Source organism: Nelumbo nucifera, chromosome 7, assembly GCF_055504915.1.
Source record: "Nelumbo nucifera cultivar China Antique chromosome 7, China Antique-T2T, whole genome shotgun sequence".
NCBI lineage: Eukaryota > Viridiplantae > Streptophyta > Magnoliopsida > Proteales > Nelumbonaceae > Nelumbo > Nelumbo nucifera.
The window spans coordinates 1889058-1911949 of NC_142655.1; the positions used below are offsets into that span (position 1 = coordinate 1889058).

The following is a 22892-nucleotide window of genomic DNA, read 5'->3' on the forward strand; positions in this document are numbered from 1 at the left end:
TAGTGGTAGAATCCTGTGGCAAAAAATATGGGATTTCGACTTTGAAATTGCAGAGAGCCAGAGACTATTCTCTGGGTAGGGTAGGGTAGGGACGTAGGGTTATATTGACACTTGAACTTCCGTGGTTTTGCTTTCTGCTAGAAGTCGAGGTCTTGGGTTTTAAATGATATATTTTGCCTTGATCGTTGATGGGTAGTTCTCTATTTGACATGAAAGGCTTGATACTTGCTCTCATTTTTGCTGGCTCAGCATGCTCCTATTCATGTTTTTTCTAATCACTACAAATTCTGATATTGTGGGTTGAAGCTCATTGATTTTCGGTACCTGTCAATTTACCGAGTATTCCAGCAAAAAACTAATCTTTCGTCCGTGAAACTCAACCTGGTAAAACCCGACTTTGTATTTTCTGTTTTTTCCTTTTTTTTTTTTCATTCCTTTGTTCGGCTGTTTGCTTGCATTTAGTACCTGGCTCTGTGGAGGTTGAACTTAAGACTGCAAATTACATTTTGGAAGTTTATGCAAGTGACGCATGTTTTATTCTGATTATTTTGATCAGCTACTACTTTCCTAACAAATGCTCTTTGAAAAGCATCTGTGTAGCATTGCTTGAAATCCATTTGAGGGGATTTCTGATTATTCTAATTATTTTGCTGCAGTGGCCTTGAAAACTAGTAGCAGGAGAATGAACATAATAATTGATAATTTACTGTAATTTGGAAAGAAAACTCTTTCTTTAATACGGAAAGAATTCCTTATGTTTGATATGTGGGTGTTACCACAAAGATCTGACTCTATCTTTTGTACATGGAAATTGAAATTAGCATCAGGATATTTGCTTTCTCTCTCTCTCAATTTTCTACTTCCCAAAATTTCTAATGTTAGGAATGGATATTGCCTGACGTTTGCAGATTTTTTTAAGAGGAGATGGGTTTTGGAGGTGGCAAAATTTTAAGGTATATAGCAAGGCTTATCTCAGCTATTAACTTGCAAATTGCAGAACCTTTTTTTTTTTTTCCTGATGTTGTGTTTTCATGCTTAGTACGGTTTGTCTAGAAAGAAAATTCCTGAATACTACTACATCTAGTTTGTCTTTGTTTCTGTTGCTGTTCATCTTCTACAGGTGGAGGGAGTAGAGGTGCTATGATAGTGAAAATGAGAGTGAAGGTTGACGCTTGGATTCGACTCCGCTTTCTATACTCGCTCTTCTTGCCAAAACCAACCTCTCTCTCCTCCTCCTCATCTCATTCTCTTCAGAGGACCTTGACGAATCTAAAAGCTTGCCTCTTTACCACTACCGTCACTGCTACCTCCCCTGCTTCACAAGATGTAGAAAGCGCATTGGCATCCGCAGACCTAAAAGACTCTGCTATTGCCGGCCTTTTCCGAGGATGTGGCTGCACCGATTCTCAGATAATGAAGATCTTTGTACGCCAGCCATCTTTGCTCAAGTCTGAAGTTGAAATCCTTCAGTCCAAGCTCAACATACTCCGTGGATTGGGCCTTACTGGTTCCGACATCGTCAAGATCATTCACTGCCGCCCTCGCTTCTTGGCCTCTCGCATCAACCACAGCCTCGATGAGCGTGTCGACTTCCTTCAACAATTTTTTGGGTCTAGGGAGATGCTCCTCAAAGCAATAGTCCGCAATCCTTCCCTTCTTAACTACAGTTTGTATGATAAGTTAAAAAGCTGCATTGCTCTATATGAATCTATGGGTATCGCCAGGCAGGACTTGATTTATTTGCTCATGTCTCGTCCCACCTTAATTTCTCGAACCTCGCTCGACAATGAAAAAATGGAATACATTCGCAGGACTGGGCTCTCCAAGGACTCTAAGATGTACAAGTATGTGCTCACCCTGATTGCCGTATCACGCATGGAGACCATCCGAGAAAAGATGGGTAACCTTGAGAAATATGGTTTCTCGACAGATGAAATAATGAATCTAATCAGTCGCTCTCCTTTGGTGCTCACCCTCTCCATTGACAAGGTCCAAAGGAATATGACTTTCATCATTGGGACCATGAAACTACCTGCAAGTGTTGTCCTTGACTACCCATTTCTCTTGTTCTTGAACCTGGAAACTGTCTTGAGGCCACGGGTTCTACTAGCAGAAAAAATAAGGGCAATGGGTTTGCTTCAGCAGATTAAAGGGTGTACCGTGTTGAGAGTGCTGAGAATGTCCGAGCCTCGATTCCTTAAGAAATTTGTTACATGCCACACTAATGATGTAGCGAAGTCCCTGATGGAGTTCTATCAAGAGACAAAAGGCATTAGGAGATTGGCAGAGTCCTCAAAGCGGGTTGTTTATAAGGGGTTCCCTTTCTGATGATGTATTGTTATATCCAATTTGATCTGATCATTTATTGGTATCTTTAATTTTACAAGCCAATAGATTGATTGCTTTTGTCCCCTCTACCCAAGCCAAGGTTAATATCTAATTTTGTATTATTTGCAACTATTCTTATTAGGGGTTGGTTAATTTTGATTTTTTACTATTGATTCTCACTGTTCCAATGTGTCGATAACTTTTTTTTTTTCCTTCCATTTTTATTTTGCTCATATAGAATTCAACAACTTAAACCAAATTTGTTTGGGTCCTTTGAATTGAACTTCATCAAGCCTGGTATTGCAAGGAACAGTTGAAGGAAATACTATTTCTAGCATTATCCTAGCGTTGTTGTTCTAAGTACCACCATTCAACAAAGCAATCAACTTCCGAATTATGAGATGAAATCTTCAACTTCCGAATTCCATGGGCATTTTTTGTGTGCTTTTGCATTGTCTAATTGGTTTCTTGTTATGAAACTCTGCTTTCAAGTTAACATATATATATGGATTCTAAATCTTATGGATTCCTTGAACTAGGAAACATATCTTATGGATTCTAAATCTTCCAAACAGGTCTTACTTCTTTTGGCTGAAAACCATAATTCAAGGATCCATGTTAAGATGCCTATATTTAGGTTCCTTGCTACTGAAGGAGTATGCCGATTTATAACAGGATATACCAATATACCAGGTGAAGAGAAATATATTTCAGATGGATGAAGGTTTAGAAAGATAAATATTTTGTTTTATCCGAGGCAGTGATTTATTCATGCAGCATCCATATGCTCCTAATTTGACATTCATAGAGGTACTTGTTCTATTGCAAAGATAAACCCTTCCTGTCCCATATTAGAATACATAGCATCATGTTGGTATCACTTGGGAATTTAAATTTTAATTCTGTGCGTTTCATATTGAAATATGGTGAACAATACTACCTTGTGCAGAAAAATGCTATTTTCTTGTTATGCTAATGTCAAAAATCTGTTGAACAATACATAGAAAGCTTATCTATCCAAAAGTATTTAGGGGAAACTGAAAATATTCTGTATAGCTACATAAAATATCTAGATAGAGTTTTTGAGCAAAACAGAATATTTCATTATTATAATTCTTGTGCAAGTATTAGCTACTATACGAAGAAACATTACTGTGGTCAGATAAGTTGGATAAGTTGTGCGTGTTCTGTCTTAATGATGCGACACAAGGTTCCACATCACATGTTGTCCCCACTTTTGGGATAAATCCCTTCTATTTGAACTGAAGTTTTTTAGTATTATATCCTTTTCATGTTGTTTGAGGTCTTAGGTATTCCAGTTTCACTTTTTCTAGGCCTTGTGTTGTCTGGTAGGTCTAGGTGAAAAGGAGGAGGGGGAAGGGAAGACTTCTTGAAGGGGTATTTGTGCTAAACCTCCTACCCCCACAAAGAGAGGGAAGATTCTTAGGTGGTACATGAGAGCTGCTATTATTTGGAGTGCTTGGAAGAATAAAAGAAAAGCAGAATGTTAATAATAAGAGATGTCATCAAATTCACCATTGATATGATTACTGTTAGCGTAGTAGATTTGGTTCTTGAAGGTTACGACGAAGGGGTTTCAAGGAATTTTGGTGGATGCAATTAGTAAGAATGACATTTGGGCATACCATGCTTTTACTCACAAAACTTGGTTTTGCCTTCTGCTTAAATAATATATGAGTGAAAGGTGACTCATGTTATTGATAAAAAAAAAGGTGACTCAAGTCATAATTGAACTGATGCAGTCAGTTCGGGCCATAGGTGTCACACTGGCAATTATTATTGTAACAAAAATTGTACATGAAAGCAGATCTTAGGTCCAATTCAAAATAAAATAAGGGAATGGAAATTAATGAAATGGATGACCTCAAAAGATTTGGCGATCTAGTGGTTTTTGTTCTGTTTTTTTTTGGATAATTAACTGAAATTTTATTGAAACAATAAAGGAGCAAATCCAACAGAGCAAGGGGAGGGGTAAAATCTCTTCACCACCTCCCTGAAAACAAACTTATTTACACCTTGTGTACCTCTCTCTTTTTCTTCAATGAAATCAGTTAACTTTTCTCAAAAGAAAAAAAAAAAACAACAACAACAACAATGTACAAAAAAGATCAACTCTTCCCACCCCTTTTTTAGCAAGTGTATCTGCAAAGGACTTCACACTTCTCTTAACCCATTGAAGCTTAATCTCCATGTCCTAGGTTAGCCATTTAAACTTCTTTTTCTCATTTGAAAACTTCCAGATCCCATTCTTTTCCTTTTGAAGCCAGTCAATGACCAACATTGAATCACCTTTCACAACCAATTTTCTGATATTTAATTCCTTCATTCTTTTTATCCCTTCCAGAGCTACCATAACCTCAGATCTTAGGGAATCCTCTACTCCAGTGGGACCAGAATACATAGCAATAATTTTTCCTCCTCATCCCTAAAAAACTCCTCTTATACTTGAAGGGCCTGGGTTGCTTTCACTACTTCTGTCAAAATTCAGTTTTGTGAACCCAGCAGCTTAAGGGGACCAAAGTGGACTAGTCGTAGATTTAAGATGAGCTGAACAAGCTACTTCTTTCCAATTCTTGTTAATATCTCCCGCTGAAATACTTGTGAAGAGTTTTATAGTCTTGACCCATTGAACCACCCTAACAATTATTGTTTCAATGATGACACCCTTCTTTCTTTTTTCGAGAAAATTCTTTGATTTCTTTCTTCCCAAACTATCCAACAAACAACTGCTTTTACACATGACCATAGTATTCTACCTCTTTCTTTTGACCCTCTAATAGAAAAGGGAGCAAACAAGTTTTGTACATTTGGTGGTGGTGGGGATCATTTGCAACCGAATAGAGAGAGAAACCAATTCCAAATCACTGATACAAAAGGGCAAGAGATTAATAAGTGATAGCAACTTTCACTATTATCTTTACACAGGATGCACCAATTAGGTCTTTTTCTTTGGAGCAAATCACAGGTATTACACTTTTCTTGGAAAGCTTCCAAACAAAAAGCTCCTATCCTAGGAGGAATTTGTTTTACTCCAAACTTCCTTAACTTGAAAGGTCAGGTGAGTGATGCACCAACTCTTTAAAGAAGGAAGCATAGGAAAAAACACCCGAAGGAGTAGTCCAAATCCAATTATCCCTCCTAGAGGGATCCACCACCACCCCTTCCAAGACTTTAATCAAAGTAGAAACACTGTTCATTTTAGAATCTCTAAGTGCCATTCTTAAACTCATATTCCAGTAAAAAACAGAGCTCAGATTAGAATGAACTAGAAATGTGGAGACAAGCTCATTTTTAATAAACCTAGGGGGGAATGTAAGGACTGGAGTTGTTCTTTCAAAGGTAATTCTCCCACCCAGTCATGCTCCCAGAAGTTGACAAGATTTCCAGAGCAAAGATCATACCTGATAAAAGAAAGGAAGGACAGTAGAATGGCATGAATAGATTTCCAAGGAGAAGCTCTTTTGGACCTCGCCAATACTCCCACATCCCATCCTTCAACTGCTTGTTCATAGATACTTAGAATCACTTTAGTCCACAACTTAACCCTATCCACTGTCAGTCTCAATAACCATTTTCCCAACAAAGCCATATTCTTCTTCTGTAAATTATCTAATCCTAACCCACCAACACTCTTATTCTTAGTAACCACCTCACAACTATCTCTATGATCTCCTCTCCTCCCTTAGTTCTTATAGGAAATCCCCCATTAACTTTTCAAAGCTCCTACACACTCCCTGGGGAATCTTAAACACCAACAAGAAATAAATAGACAAATTAGCCAATGTACATTTAATCAATGTTATCTTGCCTCATGTTAGTTGGTTGAAGACAGATGACAGTGGTTTGTGGAACTTTAACAATGAAAAAAAAACAGTTCTTATGGCTGGGTAGGGACATTGAGATTCAGTACAGCTGGGTGAAAAGGAGTGCCAACTCATTTGCGGATGGGTTGGCCAAGCAAGGAGTGAATAGGGAGGCTGTTTTTTGGGCTAGTTTTTAATATTTTTCTTTGCATTCCCTGTGTTTTCTGTTTTTGGGGAGCTAAGTTATTTTGTCTCCTCCTTTGTATACTTATTCCCTCTCTTCTCTTAATTTAATGAAATTGATGTTATTGATAAAAAAAAATGTTATCTTGCCTCACAAGGAAAGGTAATTCTTCTTCTTCCATGAATCTAGTTGCATTGTGAATTTATCAACCACTGGATTCCAAAAATTGCTCTTATTCGGATTATCCCCTAGGGGTAGACGTAGACCCAAATAATTCAACGACCACTGAGCAACCACACAACCCAATATATCAGCCCTATCTTCCACCTTTTTTTGATCATTAAATAAAGGTTTTATTAACTTCAGATGAGGTATTATATCAATGTATTACACCAATAGACAATTTTAGAGTTTTGTCTAAAATAATTGTTGTCTTGTAGTCCCTTGTTTAGCCAATAAATCTACCATCCCATTTGCTGTTCTTCTCACCCATCTAAACATAACATTCATCTTCCTAGCTAAACTTTCTATTTCTCGAATTATGTGCCTATAGATAGATCCATGGGATTTGGGTACTACTTCTTGTCCATGAAATGACCACTTGTGAATCCCCTTCCACCTCCAGATTATGAAACCCGAATTGCTTAGCAAGTTTTAAACCCTGGGGCCCAACAACTCTGCTGTCAATGCATCTCCACTATCCAGGGGTCTTGAATATAGGGCCAACATTCTTCCTTCTGAATCTCTAAAGATCCCTCCCAAACCAACCGCTATCTGATTGCCTATATAACTACCATCAAAGTTATTGTTTTGAAGGTGACAGTTGTACTGGACTTCCTTAAATTTTAATGAAAGTTACTGTTTCCAATAAAAAAAGTTAAGTTTAACAAAGTTAGCAGCTGGTTTTCTCCACACCATAATTACACTTTCTTTGTTTTGAGCTGGCAATGCCACTTCTTCCACTTTATCAGAACGTCAATTAGAGAGAAATTTTGAAATTCCTCCATAGTTTACCCAATGTGCAACTTTTATTTTTAAGAGCCCTATCTTCCACTTCCCTATCACTCGTATTAATTCCAACCACACAGCTCTTATCAAAATTGACTTTTAAGATTGGACATTTGTCCAAACAAATTAATCACCAACTTTGAGTTACTAACCCACATGACCTCATCACCTTCACAGAACAAGATGGTAGCATTTGCAAAATGTAAATGGGTAACTAGAACATTATCCCTTCCTACTCTCCACCCTCTCACCAAATTTCTAGAATCTGCCCTTTCCAATTAATTTCCCCAAAACATTAGCAATCGAAGTGAAGAGGAAAGGAGAGAGGGGGTCTCCTTGCCTAATACCTCTAATGACAAGAAAGTGATCCATCATATAACTTCGAACCATTCAGCAAAATAGAATAGTGGCAAGTCTAAATACATCCCTGCACTCATTTACACCACCTCTCCCCAAACCCATAGGAATCTAGCACTTCCATTAAAAATGACCAATCAACCATGTCATATGCATATTCAAGATCCAATTTGCAGACCAGCCCTTTTCTCCCACTTCTTTCAAAATCTTCCACACTTACATTAACAATTAAAATCTGGTCAACAATTTGTCTACATTTTACAAAAGGCACCTTGATTTAGGGAGATGAGTATAGGAAACACCTCTCTAATCCTTTGAGACAACACCTTAGCAATGATTTTATATAAATTGTTTACCAAGCTAATGTTATATTCTTTGAAGAGAATATACTCCAATTTCTTCTTCAACTCCCACTCCATCTTCTTATCCCTTTTCCCAAAAGTTCCTTTTCCTTTGCATCCAAGACCTCTTTTTTTTTGATAAATGAGTGGTACTTTATTAAGCATAGAAAAGTGTACAATCAACCTAAGAGGAGGCACGCGAATGTGAGCTCCCCTTAGAACTGAGCAAATAAGCACACTCTAGCCTGATTTACAATTATAAGGTAGCCCAAAACAGCTTGATACCCTTTGTTTAGACAAAATCAGCCATGGCATTTGCCGATCTGTTGACCCACTGAAAACTGACATATTCTGCAAGCCAATTAACTTTCTTCAAGACTCAAGAGATCTTTCTAACCCCAAAAAACTGTTTATGGGTTTGACAACCAGCCCACTACCACCTTGGAGTCCCCTTCAACTGTAAAGTTCTCCACTCCAAGTTTATTAGCAACCTGTATAACTTCTACCCCTGCTAGTATCTCAGCCCCTGTAGAGTCACCAATTCCCACTGGTCTTAGAGTAAAGATAGGATATTTTTATCCTTATCTCTCATAATCCCTCCTATACTTGAGGGCCCTGGATTACCTTGACTGCTTCCGTCAAAATTCAGTTTTACCACTCCATCCGGAGGGGGTTTTGCATTCTGCTTGTAGTCTGTTCTTTGTGGAGGCTGTGGATGCTACTGCTCCCCAAATTTTCCTTAAATCATCAAAAGAATAACTCATGAACAGATCTGAAGTTTTTAGCCAAAAGGGTCCTTGTCATAATACACTCCTTTACTTCAGCAAGGCTTCTTTCCTTCTCTCTTCCAAAATTTTCCACAAACTAGCTGCTCTGAAACACTTCCACATTAAACTCCCTTTCTTTGTCAGCTACCCAAAGGTAGACGGTTCAAAAAGCAGATTTACTTAAGAGGGCAAGTTCCACCTACACCCAAATAACAATAAAACCCGATTCCAAATATTTGTAGCAAAAGAGCAAGATATTCCAAGACCTCAATTTGATTTATCACCTCTTATTTTCTTTCTTCTATCCTCTCAAAATTATGTATATTCCACTCCTTGATTCTAGCTTTCAGCTCTTTTAACTTCCAATGAAATTTCATGCCCTTCCAATGGACACTTGGATTACTCTCATTTCACCAATCCTTTACTTTTCTCCTTAAACCTCGAGTGACGTAACCACATATTCTCAAATCTAAATGGGGCTGGACCTCTATCTCCAAATTCATTCTTACTAATAGAAATTGGCCAATGATCAGAAGTTACTCTAGGAAGTGCCCGTGATACTAAGTTACCCCAATGTTCTTCCCAATTTGCAATGAAGAGGAATCTAGCTAATTTTGAGCAAATTGGGTCAGTCTATAGGTTGGACCAAGTGCAGCTATTATGTAAAAAATTCAATTTCTTAAGCTCAAACATGTTCATGAATTCATTAAACTTCCTCGTACTCGTGGTGGTTTTTAGCCTCACATTATTAGATTCCTCAGTGAATCTGATTACATTAAAATCCCCTCCTATACACCAAGGTCCTTCCTAAAGTCCTCTAATATCATCCAACTCTTCCCATAACACATTCCTTTCTCTATAACCATTAGGGCCATAGAAATTAATCAAAACCCATTCATACCCGTCTGCCACTTGTCTAAACTTAACAAAAACTGTAAATCTTCCCACCAGTTCTTGAATTCCCTCCACAATCTCATCCTTCCACAAAGTTATTATTCCCTTCGAAAGATCCCCAAGTGGGACACATTGTCCAACTAATTCCTCTTGTCCTCCACACACTTCTAGCCCACCTATTATCAAAAGCTGTCAGCCTAGATTCCTGAATTAGAGCTGTTTGGGTTTCTTTCTTTAGAACCTCCTTTATTAGAGATCTCTTCCTTACATTTCCCAAATGTCTCACAATCCATCTTAGAATCTTCACTCCTCCAAATTCTATCTGCCCTCTAGCCTCTACTCCCGACTACTTGCTTCCCCTTCTTCCCTTCCTTTCACTAAACTCTTTATCCCCCTTCCACATCCAATCTTAATCTCTCAGCTTCACTCAATTTCCTTTTTCTAAACTTCCCTTCTTCCTTATTCCTCAAATAGACTTTAGCTCATTTGGGTCTTTTATTTTGCAACCTAGCTTTCCTACAAAGTCAGCCAGAGAGTCTTCCTTCCTCCAATATTCTCTTTCTCTTTCTCTCTTTAGACTCCTCACAAACTCTCTCAGGTTCCATCCCACCCCCAATTATAGGATTCCCACTTTCCTTGTCCTCATTATTCTTCTCCTCCTCCAATTCGTCTCTTTTTAATTCTTCAAACTCTTCTACTATTAAGTCCCATAGTCCTTTCCTTCTCTTTTCGTCCTCTACACTACCACGTCCCTGCCTTCTCCTTCAGCTTCCAATCATGGGCCAGTGGCTTGGTAGCAATCTGGGAAACTAGAGAACAAACAACAAGTACATAGCAAAAGTTAGTACCCAAAACCAAATTCACAGACTTACCTGGACCTGGTTCCAAGGAAGACTCAATAACTTGAAGTGTGACCTAAACACTCTTTCCCATTTGGAAAGTTTGTGTTCACAAACCAATTTAGGGAGAGTTTTTTGTAAGGAGCTTCCTAAACTTAGATCACACCCACATTTACTCCCACAACTTTGTTGTTTATCCACATCTGTAGAATCCTTGTGAAAATTCTGGTGATCATCCACTAACTGCTTACAGACATCCCGCCCGTGGTTCAACTCCTAGTTAGGTGCTCCTCTATCAGGTATTCGACTTTCCCCCTAACATCCAACATGCACTTGGCTCCATTGAACTCCCAACTTATGCAGAAGGCCTTGGAACAAGGGTAGTTCCCCATTCTTCAGCAAAGAGAAAAGCAGTGTTTATCGTGTCTTCAACCCCCTCCTTTTCCTCAACATCCTTGCCCAGGCTATGGTCCTCGAACTTCATTAGTGACTCAACTCCATCTTCCGAAGATTCATAGTCCACCCAACTACAGTCTTCCTCCTCATTCTCCTCCCTCCGAACCCTAGAGTATCTTGGGTTTGGACAATCTTACCCAGGTCCCCTTCTTTGGATTTGCCTCTGGGAATTCATTGGACAGATTGCTTGGACGAATTCTGCTCATTCGAGCTTTTTGGGACCTCAGACTGTTGTTTCAAAATTGGGGAAGATGATATACCAATATATTTGTCTCTCAACTTTCCTTTTGATACCTGACTCACGTGACTATGTAAAATGTCACATGAGCCAGTCCACTCTAAATGGTCCACCTCTTGGTTCGAGCCTGCATGGCCCATTTTAAACCCAATTGGGTTTGAGGCGACTTTTGGTTTCCCCTTCTCAAATGGAAGCGGGACCCACCTCGGATCAGACACAACCCCTCTTTTAACAACTTCAGCAAACGAAGGCCCAACCGTTGAGGCCCTCATAAATTCAAAACATTTTCAATTTTATTCCTTACTTTCAAACTTATGGAGGTTGTCAGTTCGACTTCCATAAAAGGTGATGCAGCGGCTCCTCCACTCACCCTCAACGCCCTCTCTTCTCCCTCAATGTAAGCTCACCCTCACCATCTTAGCATTGTTGTCTTCCTTGGAGCAATCCTTCCAGAGAGAAGTGTAAAGAACACTGATGTGGACCCCACTGATGTGGTCCCCACAGTGTTCGTATGGCAGCAATATTTCTGTTAGATATGACAATGTTAGTTGGTAGTTATTTTCAGTTAGTTATTTCAGCTTTATTATTAGTTATTTCTTGCTCTATTTGCCATGTAAGCAATAAGGGCAATTCAGCCCTTTTACAGTTAGCCAATAGTTATAAATACTTAGAGAGGGTCGACGGAAACTATGACCTACTCTCTCTTTCTTTTCTGAAACTCTCTTCGTGTACTTCTTTTCTTCTTCTCTCCAATTTTTTCATCCTTTTTTCTTTTAATTCAAGACTGCTTGTAGTCTAGATCGACTACTTGGTATCAGAGCCGACCTAGGAGCTTTTATGCTAGTCTGATTAGGCCGACTGCATGAGAACCACCTAGGTTTGGAAGTTTTTCAACAAGGAAGGAGGATCGGCCGATTCTTGGAGGTTACTGGTAGTGTGTGACTGCTACTAAAGAGATTGTAGAAGTCTGGGAGAGTTCCAGTAGTTAGGAAGAATCAGAAGAAGTTTCGGATCCTCAAGATTAGTGTTTTGCATCAACTAGAAGGTGGCGGCCAGAGATTTTTCCATAAAGTAAGCTTTTTCTTGTGACTCTGTTAAGAAAAGATGACCTTGGTTTAGTCTGAGAGGTGCGGTTTCAGAATTTTTTGTGTTTTCTTTAGGGTTTTGAGAGAAAACCCTAAAAATTCAGAACTGTTATTTGTTTCAGATCAGAATTTGAACTGGTTTCATTCAGAATTCTGTTTTCTATGTTCTTTGGAAGAACTAGGCCGACTGTTATAAGTTGTTTGGGTCTTGTTTCTCCTATTACAGTAGTTAAAAAGTTTTTTTTTATTAATTCTTGATCAAGAATGGAGTTCAAGAGTCAAGGGGAAGGTGTTTTTGGGACTAGCAATTTTGGTAACATGTCTGAGAATACCTTTCAGATTATAACAGTTAAGTTTGATGGATTAAACTACCTAAAATGGGCTCAATCGGCCATGATGGCCATTGGGGGTAGGGGAAAACTGAGCTACTTGTTGGGAGATGTGAAAGAACCAACTAAGGAGGACCAAACCTATACCAAATGGGTTCAGGAGAACTATTTGGTTATGATATGGCTGTGCAACTCTATGCAGCCATATATCAGCCGGAACTATTTGTGGGCGAAAACAACTAAGGAAATCTGGGATGCCATGAAAGAGACCTACTCCCAACCCCTTTATGTTGCTAGGGCTTATGAACTGAAATGTGAGGTTAACAACCTTAAGCAAGGAGAGAAACCAGTCTCGATTTACTTCTCTACATTGAAATCTTTGTGGCATGAAGACCACCTAGAAACACTTGAGTGGGAAAGCCAGAAGGATGCACAGACTCATAGAAAGCAGGTTGAAACTAATAGGGTTTTTGAGTTCCTAGCTGGTCTGAATCCTGAGTATGATATTGTGAGACAACAACTACTGACAAGAGACAGTGTGACCCTTTCACAAGCCTACTCCTTAGTACACAGTGAAGAGACTAGGAGAAAGGTTATGATGCAGCATCAGCCCTTCCCACCAGCCTTGGCAGCAGTGAAACCTAAGTCCGGGGGGTGATACGGAGAGGGATATAAAGAAGGAAAACAAGCGGGATCTAGTATGTGAACATTGCAAGAAACCCAAGCATACTAAAGACACCTGATGATGCACAATCCGGCCAGTCTTAGCTGTCAACGATCTTGCCTCTGAATTGAGTAGCGGGGGACCTGAAACGGAGGGGGTGAAGAAGCTCCGGGGAGGACCCGGTGTAAAGGCTCCGAAGCTCAAGTTAGAATCCTTCAAAGGCAAGATAAGCCAGATAGCGCAAAGTTAGCATACCTCGTTCTTGGGGGGTAGGGAGCCTTTTATAACCACCTCGCGCACTCACTCCCAGGCTTCTGTCAGATCGGGCATGATTATCTCTGAGCTCCTGCCAGTTCGGATGTCAGCCCCTCTGGCCGGGCAGAACCGTCACTGCTCCTTTTGTCGGAGCCGTCCCTGCGGCTGGTGACGACGGTGGCAGGTGGTGGTGGCAGGAGACCGTTTGAAGTGCGGCTGTCAGGCGTCAGATCCCAAATCAGTTAGGCACGCCGCCCTTGGATACGGACTTCCTTGGTGTCAGGTACGTTTGGTCGGTCTGGTGCTTCGGAGGCGAAGTACTGGGGTGGCGAGCGAGATGGTCTTGAGTTCGGTTTGGGGAGTGTTCCGAGCTGCCGTGGACCAGCTCGGGTCACGGCTTTGTGAGGCTTAGGGCCTAAGAGAGTTCGGGCTCCTTACAGGGAGCTCGGGTTCTTAGTAAGGAGCTCGGGCTCCTAGTAGGGAGCTCGGGTTCTTAGTAGGGAGCTCGGGCTCCTAGTAGGGAGCTCGGGTTCTTAGTAGGGAGCTCGGGCTCCTAGTAGGGAACTCGGGTTCTTAGTAGGGAGCTCGGGCTCCTAGTAGGGAGCTCGGGCTCCTAGTAGGGAGCTCGGGTTCTTAGCAGGGAGCTCTGGCTCCTAGTAGGGAGCTCGGGTTCTTAGTAGGGAGCTCGGGCTCCTAGACTGCTGGTTACCTTTGGTGCCTGTGTTTTGGGCGCTCTGCTGCCCCGAGCTGCTTGCTTTTGCTACGTGTCGGGTGATTGCGAGGTCGGGCCAAATTTCCCTTCATCAACACCTGTTGGAAGTTGCACCCTCATTTAGTCCCAACAAAACTTAGGAACAAAAGGGGTAATGCTAATATGGCTGTTAATATTGATTGTGCCTCCTCATCGGGCCCAAAAGGCACACCCCTAGACACCCTAGCTGCTGTCCGGGCTGCCTTGACTCAGTTGGAAAAGGAAGTTGGCAATTCAGCTCAACCATCTCAGCCACCATTAGCTCCCACATCAGCTTTTGCTCATTCAGGTACTCGGGCCTTAGCTTATCACGCTTCAGCTCCAGGTAACACTGAACATTGTTGGGTAATAGACTCAGGTGCATTTGACCATATGACTGGCTTGCCATCACTGTTCACTAACTATCACTTATCTTCTGGTAGAGATAAGGTGTCCGTTGATGATGGTTCCCTTGTTTCCATTTCTAGCAAGGGAGACATCAAGTTGTCTAATGCCATATCCTTATCTTCAGTTTTGCATGTTCCTAAGCTTAATACTAATTTGCTTTCAGTCAGTAGCATTACAAAACATCAGAATTGTTCAGTAACCTTTTTCCTTGACCGATGTGTTTTTCAAGACTTGAAGACAAGGAAGGTGATTGGGACTGGCCGTGAAACGAATGGGATCTATCTTCTTGGAGAGAGTTCACATTGGGAAGATAGTGAAGATAGGAAGTCTTTTGTTTCTCTGTCTGTTAGTCAGGTTATGCTTTGGCATAACTGGTTGGGTCATTTATCTTTTCGGTCTTTGAAGAGTTTGTTTCTTGATTTATTTGAGTTTGTTCAGATGTCCAATTTGATATACGAGAGTTGTGAGCTTGCAAAGCATTATAGAACATCTTATTCATTGAGTAATAAAAGAAGTAATAATCCTTTTGATATTGTGCATACCGATGTTTGGGGTCCTTATCACATCACTGCTATGGGGGGTACAAATATTTGTTGTTTGTTGATGACTATACCCGGTTTTCTTGGGTTTACCTTATGCGTTCTCGAGATGAGGTTCCTACTTTGACCTGGATCTTTTATCAGATGATTTTAACCCAATTTGGGGTCAAAATCAAAATCTTCAGATCTGATAATGCGAAAGAATACTTTGCCAACCAATTAGCCTCCTATTTGCTTGACAATGGGATTATCCACCAAAGTACTTGTCCTCATACACCACAGCAGAATGGGGTTGCTGAGAGGAAGAATAGGCACATATTGGAGGTGGCCAGAAGCATCATGTTTAAACTCCAATGTGCCTATTCATTTCTGGGGAGATGCTATTCTTACAACAATTTATCTTGTTAAACGAGTTCCTTCACGGGTTCTTGACATGAAGCCTCTATTTACCCTCCTATACCCTGATAAAGACTTGTTTACTGTTCCCCTTAAAACCTTTGGTTGTACTTGCTTTGTTCAGATTCTTGGACCTCATCGTTCCAAATTTGGTTCTAAGGCCTCAAAATGTATTTTTCTCGGTTATGCACAAACTCAAAAGGGATATTGCTGCTATGAACCTACTTCTGAAAAAAGATTTGTCTCTATGGATGTTACTTTCTTCGAGGATGTACCCTATTATCCTAGGGTTTCTCCTCAAGGGGAGAGTAGTGAGTGTGGGGTTAACTCATCAGAAGTTCCTTTACCTGTTCCATTGAGTGATGAGGGATGTAATGGGGAGGGGTGTCAGAGGTGCCGGGATTTGAGAGTCTATCACCGGCGGTGGAGGCAGGTTGATTTCAGTCATCAGCAGTCCAGGCCAGCCCCAGTTCCTTCTGCGGATCCAGATCCAGGTACTACAGTTCCTTTACCGGATCCAGGTTCCACTAAAATACCTTCCACTGTTGAGCCCTTACCTCCTTTGGATGACCTTGACCTCCCCGTTGTAGTTCGTAAAGGCAAACGGCGTTGCACCACATCCACACCCCATTGCATTTCCCAATTCTTGTCTTATGATCACTTGTCCCCCTCTTACAGGTCCTTCCTTACATCTATCGCTGATATTCCTATCCCCAGAACAGTGCAGGAGGCCTTGTTAGTTCCTGAGTGGAAAGATGCAATGAAGGTTGAAATGGATGCTCTTTTGAGGAATAATACTTGAGAGCTAATTGACCAGCCTAAAGGGAAGAAACCGGTTGGATGTAGATGGGTATTTACTGTGAAACATAATGCCAATGGTTCCATTGAAAGGTATAAGGCTTGGTTAGTTGCAAAGGGATTTACTCAGACTTATGGTATAGACTACTTGGAGACTTTTGCTCCATAGCAAAGATGACCACTATTAGAGTTTTATTGTCCCTTGCAGCCAATTACTCTTGGCCCTTGTTCCAGATGGATGTCAAAAATGCCTTCCTCAATGGAGACTTGCAGGAAGAAGTCTACATGCAGTTGCCTTCTGGATTTTATGATACAGACATAGGAAAGAAGGTTTGCCGATTGAATAAAGCTTTGTATGGACTAAAACAGTCCCCCAGAGCTTGGTTTGATAGATTCAGATAAGCCCTTGAAAGATTCGGCTATGTACAGGCCCAATTAGACCATACATTGTTCATTAAGAGAGTGGACTCTTCCTTGACCTTGCTTGCTGTATACGTGGATGATATTGTAGTAACAGGGAATGCTAATGGTGAGATTGAGTCTCTCAAACAACTCCTTCATCAAGAATTTGAGGTGAAAGATCTGGGAGAGCTACGATACTTTTTGGGTATTGAGTAGATCTAAACATGGGATTTTTGTTTTCCAAAGAAAATATGTTCTAGATTTGTTAGAAGAAACTGGAAAGTTAGGAGTTAAGCCTGCAGATACACCTATTGAACAGAATCACAAGATCAGTGCAGAGGGTGGAGAGCCACTTGAAGATAAAGCTATGTTCCAGCGGTTAGTTGGAAAATTCCTCTATCTTTGTCTCACACGACCGGACATTAGCTATGCGGTCAGCGTTGTCAGTCAGTATATGCACTCTCCTAGGACTACTCACTTACTAGCAGTTGAGAGGATATTAGCATATTTGAAGAGGTACCCAGGTAGAGAATTGCTATTTAAGAATAATAATCACATGAAGATAGAGGTTTATACAAATGCTGATTGGGCTGGGAGTATTGATGATAGAAGGTCTACTTCTGGATATTGTGCTTTTGTAGGGGGTAATCTAGTCTCCAAGAGGAGCAAGGAGCAAGTGTTGTTTCTCATTATAGTGCAGAAGCTGAATACAAGTCCATGGCTAATGGTGTGGCTGAAATCCTATGGTTGAAATCACTATTTGAGGAGTTGGGTATTGCTTATGAGAAGCCCTTAATGTTGTATTGTGATAATCCGGCTGCTATTAATATAGCTCATAATCCGGTACAGCATCACAGAACTAAGCATATTGAAGTAGACTGACATTTTGTCAGAGAAAGGGTTTCATTTCAAGAAGTGTGTCTTCCATATATCACCTCCAGCATGCAGCTTGCAGATCTTCTCACCAAGGCTGTTCCAAGGAAAAAGTTAGAGGCAGATCTATGCAAGTTGGGAATGACAAATATCTATTCCCAACTTGAGGGGGGTGTAAAGAACACTGACGTGGACCCCACTGATGTGGTCCCCACAGTGTTCGTATGGCAGCAATATTTCTGTTAGATATGACAGTGTTAGTTGGTAGTTAGTTTCAGTTAGTTATTTCAGCTTTATTATTAGTTATTTCTTGTTATATTTGCCATGTAAGCAATAAGGGCAATTCAGCCCTTTTACAGTTAGCCAATAGTTATAAATACTAAGAGAGGGTCGGCAGAAACTATGACCTACTCTCTCTCTTTTCTGAAACTCTCTTCGTGTACTTCTTTTCTTCTTCTCTCCAATTTTTTCATCCTTTTTTCTTTTAATTCAAGACTGCTTGTAGTCTAGATCGACTACTAGAAGCTTCAAGTCTTGGCAACAGCTAAATCCTCCTCCACAATCCATTGGAGAAGAGCTCCAAAGATCTTGGGATATATTCTGGTTTCATCCCCAAACCCTTTGCCCTCACAGCATGTAGGTCGTCTGTTTTGCACCTTTCAAGGATCCCATCCTAAGTTCTGATAAGCATCTCTTCGTTCCAAAATTAAATGGAAGCCCTGCTATTTTAACTGTGAAACTCCGTTCTTGAACTTCAATCTTGTCGCAAGACATATGCCACCTTTTAACGACAACCAAACCCTCTTCTGTTTCTATTGATATCATCTCCACCTCTTTAGAATTGATTTTTAACTTCTCCGCTACCAATTTCTCCACTAGGTTCAAATCTTATATTTTCTTTCCAGCAATTAAAACAAGACTTTGTTCCCAACTATCATTTTCCACCTCAATTTCCAATTTTTGTACTTTTCTCAAATCACAGATTACAACCTCTTGCTGCCTTTTTATTTATCAAAAAAAAAAAAAAACTCTTGCTGCCTTTTTTTACCTGTCTCAGAGTTATCCTTCAAATCCAAGATTTCTTTAGCCTCTTCCAGCACCTGTACTGGCCTTTCATCCTTCCTTTTTTCAATGAGAAGCAGGAAACCTTGTAATCTGTATGCAAGCACCTGCCAATGAACGTCTTCCTTCCCCTTTGGTAAGCAAATCAGCTGTTTCCTTCCTCTTCTGAAAGATTCTGTCACCTGTAAGAACCAACCGCTTCTATTCCATTTCAGTATAACATCAAATATCTTCCTTGCTAGCACCAATTGACTTTTCCGGCCAATCCATCTAACAGAGTAAATTACTCCCTCAATGAAGCCCTAATGCCAAAGAACTGCATCTCCATCAAAAAATGCCATGGCTTTTTTCTCCTCTCTTACCTTCAGAGACCACTGATCAGCATTCCTCCATTCTTCGAAGAGGAACTTCTTAGCTTCAACCTCGACTGTTTGTCTCCTGACCAACCTGAAGCCTTTGTCGCCCTCCATCCCCCTGACTATTCAAACTTACACCAAATTTCTTTTAGGCTCAGTTTGGAAGGAGTATAAATGCAAATATGTAAAGTGCAAAATCTTGTATTTTGTATGTATTTGCACTGTACATATTTGTACTCATAGTTTTCAAGGCGTCTAGGTGATTCTAGGCGACATTGGGGTGCCTAGTCACCTAGGCGATAAAAGTTTTATAATATAAAAAACTGACTTTTGGCTAGTTTCCTAGTTTTATATACCATTCAGCATGTATAACTGAAAAAATAGCAATTCTCTTTATTAAGAACATTAAATTTCCTCTAAAAATGTGGCAAATCATCACATCTTAAAGATAAAAGTCTTTTACATGTATTAATTTCATTATTTTCAAAAATAATACTACTATAATAAGTATTTAATAGAGCAAATTCATATTAATTAGCAGCTAAAGAAGGTTATTAACTTTATATGATAAATATTCAAGATAGAAAGTAAAATAGAAAAAAAAGCAAGATGGAGTTTCTGTTTTATTTAATTAGAGAGAGAGAATAGAAAAAAAACTTTATTATTCTATTCTTTCTTTCCTCTTTCTTTTCTTTCTTTCCTTCTTTCTTTTTCTCTCCTCAAAACCCTTTGATCTTTTAAATTTCAATAGTAAAACATTAAAACAAAGTATAATTGATATATATATATATACATATATATAGCATATAATAAAATGTATTAACACATACATTAATAAGATACATCAATATAAATGACATTATAAAAGGCGTCCGCCTTGTCATTTTTGTCGCCTAGGCGGGCGCCTTGACAACTATGCTTGTACTCCTTCCAAACTAAGCCTTACTGAAAAGCGTGCTATTTGGGGGTTGAGTGATCAGAAGTCTCTATCTTCTCCTGAAGGTAATGGGTGAATAGCATTCTTGCAAGAGGCTCGGATTCTCAGTTATCTACAATCTACATTCTTCCTTTTAATAACTGTATTCTTTTTTGGGTATGATTTTTCTTGTTAATTGTTGACTGGAACAAATTAGGATAGGAGTCTAAATGGTCTGTCATTACACTAGAGGTTGTGCCAGAAAGGTACCAGCATCCTGAAATCCTTTGGCAATGTTTGCCTGTTTGTTCCCTCCTATACATTCATCCCATAATTGATAATTCCCCACTACTACTTGTAATTTCCATCCACACTACTAAGAGTTCGTTTTCTTCCCCTCTTCATAAGCTTCTAAATTTCTTCCTTGCAATGTAAATCTATTTTCCTAGGAGAGTTTCTTTTTTCCATAATTCTTATAGGCTGCGTTCCAACTCTTCCCTATTCTTTCAGCGTAGATACTGCTTTCCACTCTACCAAGCAAATCCTTTTCTCTTCCTCTTTTCAACTCTACAGGAAGTCACTGTCCAAGTATATGCTTCAGTCTGTCTGCCCCAGATGGAAATCAATAGTCAAGTTGTTATCTTGAGTATTTGCTTCTAGTTTTTAATTCCTAGTTGCACTTTGAACATTGATTGGTGTTTTTCTTTTTTTTTATTATTATTTTTTGCATGCAAAATAGTGACTTTAATATAGTTTTTTTTTTGAAAAAAAATTAATATAGTTTTTTTCCTTTTTTCCCTTTCACTGTATTTTGTTCCTGGTTTGCTTTATTGTTCACTTCTGATTTTCCTTCTTTTTAGTATTCTACTATTGTTGCACATAGAATTTCACACTTTGTTTTACCTTTGTTCAAGCAAACTGGATCTTTCTCTAAGAAGGATTTGTGCCTTGATAACCGATTTCAATCATGTTTCCCGATCATGTCTCAGTCTGTAGTCCTCAAACATGCCTTGCAAATTCCTAGCTACCATTTGGGTTTCCTATATAAATTTTATGGGTTCAAAAACATGAATGGTTAAGTGGAGGCATACCAAATTTTAATGAATGGCTTTTCACTTTGTTTTTACTAGGGGTCCAACTTCAATCAGATTGGGGTGGGAATTTATTAAGTTTTCTATTGGCCTGAACCCTAATCTGAGCCTGATGCAGTTGAAATTCAAGTTTGGGAACCTGACTTGCAGCCTTACTTTTTACTACATAGTCAAGCTTAAAAGTGATTTGGTAAAAATTTCATATACAAAAGATGCGAAAGAGTTAACTGGTAAAGAGTTCTACACCCTCCCACCCACACCCTACACACAAAAACCCCACTCAGGAACAGAAGTCACTATACTGCAACAGCCTTTAATTCCTCATTACAAGTTTCCTGATGTTGTATTTCCGGTTTCATGTCTATGTAACTGTTAGATTAAGCTACACTATTCTGATGTGCCATGTGATAGCATGGCTTAGATGACATGCACAAAAAACTTGCGGTTAAGAATAGGTGTGGCTTATGTTTTAGAATTGCATCCTTGAATTGTTTTGCAGCAAAGTTCATGCGTGAGTGCTCATCCTAGCAGCAGTTATGACCTTAGGTGGTTCCTCCATTTTACACTTAATACACATGCTATTTTTTTCAGGTTTCTACTTTCTATGCTATGCAAGATATTTTGTTCCAGAGCCTTGGTTACCAACTCCTCCCAATCGCCCATTTGGTCATCCCTAAGAGAAGCTCGATGCATGTATTTCATTTTATTTTGATCTTAAGGCTCACTTTGGAAGGAGTACAAATACAAATATTTAGAGTGCAAAACCTTGTATTTTGTATGTATTTGTACTGTACACATTTGTATTTGTACTAAGGAGTACAAATACAAATATGTAGAGTGCAAAACCTTATATTTTGTACTATTTTGTATGCATTTGCACTCTACATATTTGTATTTGTACTCCTTCCAAACTGAGCCCAAGTTTCTAGTTATTGTGTACTTGTTAGCTCTTAACAGTTTCTCTTTTCTCGTATGGCACATGATCAAGTAGTTGTGTGAACTACTAAAGAGAATCAATCCTGCAAATGGAGAAGAGAAAATATAAAGATTATTGAGCTTGTGCAATGGCAAGCCTAATAAATAGACGGGTCTGGACTATGGAAGTATAGACCTTGTATGACTCGAGGTTGACGGATCTAAATGGTATCTCTTGTTGACTTAGAAATCAAATCTCAATTTTGAACCATTCCGTCCCAAAGTGTGAATTTATAGGCCACTTGCTCCCGATATGATAATGATGAGGTACAGTCCAATTCCTTTGTTTTGAACAAAATGGATAATTCAATATATGCTTAATTTTTTACATGGTCAAAACCCCTTGGGGACCTGCTGCCTCGTTGTACTGCTTGCTTGCATCCTGCAGTTTGCAAGGTTAATCAATCGAGTCTGGAATGGCAACTGGGCGGGCTTGAAGAGGGTTTTATAAATTCTATACTCTTTTTATCTCTCAATCCATACTCTTCTCAAAACCTGCAGTAGGTTGGATTTTTAGAATCCAAACCCTTCCTACATATGAAAATGCAAAACCTACCCCACCTTCAGAAAATACATTACATGAGATTCAAAATATTATTAAATTCAATATATTGTAAGCTCACGTGGCTTATATTAGGAAGGGTTACATTTAGCCAAATACTTTATTCTATCTATACCAGTAAGGTTGTAGTACTCTCAAACCCATCTCATCCCAAGTGTTTTTCCAAAACAAAAAAATGATAAATGATAAAAGGCTCCATGCATTAGGAATATCTC

At 39.5% G+C, this 22892-nt stretch overlaps 1 protein-coding gene across 4 annotated transcripts; it reads left to right on the plus strand.

The window, feature by feature from the left end:
* Positions 1-12: 12 nt before the first annotated feature.
* On the plus strand, positions 13-22338 carry LOC104597637 (Mitochondrial transcription termination factor family protein). Of its 4 annotated transcripts, none has more exons than XR_016078892.1 (5): positions 14-384; positions 909-953; positions 1121-2332; positions 2904-3138; positions 21732-22338. XR_016078892.1 is itself a non-coding variant. In XM_088892373.1 (4 exons), exon 4 carries the CDS (start codon positions 1141-1143, stop codon positions 2326-2328), a length of 1188 nt encoding a protein of 395 aa, XP_088748499.1. In that variant the 5' UTR covers positions 14-384; positions 657-781; positions 907-953; positions 1121-1140; the 3' UTR covers positions 2329-2412. The 4 variants fall into 4 exon arrangements, 2 of the variants coding, with proteins under 2 accessions (XP_010257600.1, XP_088748499.1); XR_016078893.1 differs by having other exon boundaries at positions 2904-3021; positions 21732-22335; XM_088892373.1 differs by lacking the exons at positions 2904-3138; positions 21732-22338 and adding an exon at positions 657-781 and having other exon boundaries at positions 907-953; positions 1121-2412.
* Positions 22339-22892: the final 554 nt, after the last annotated feature.

What these genes read in the sequence shown, in the direction of transcription:
- LOC104597637 (XM_010259298.3), top strand. Translation starts at nt 1,141, where the DNA reads ATGATAGTGAAAATGAGAGTGAAGGTTGACGCTTGGATTCGACTCCGC.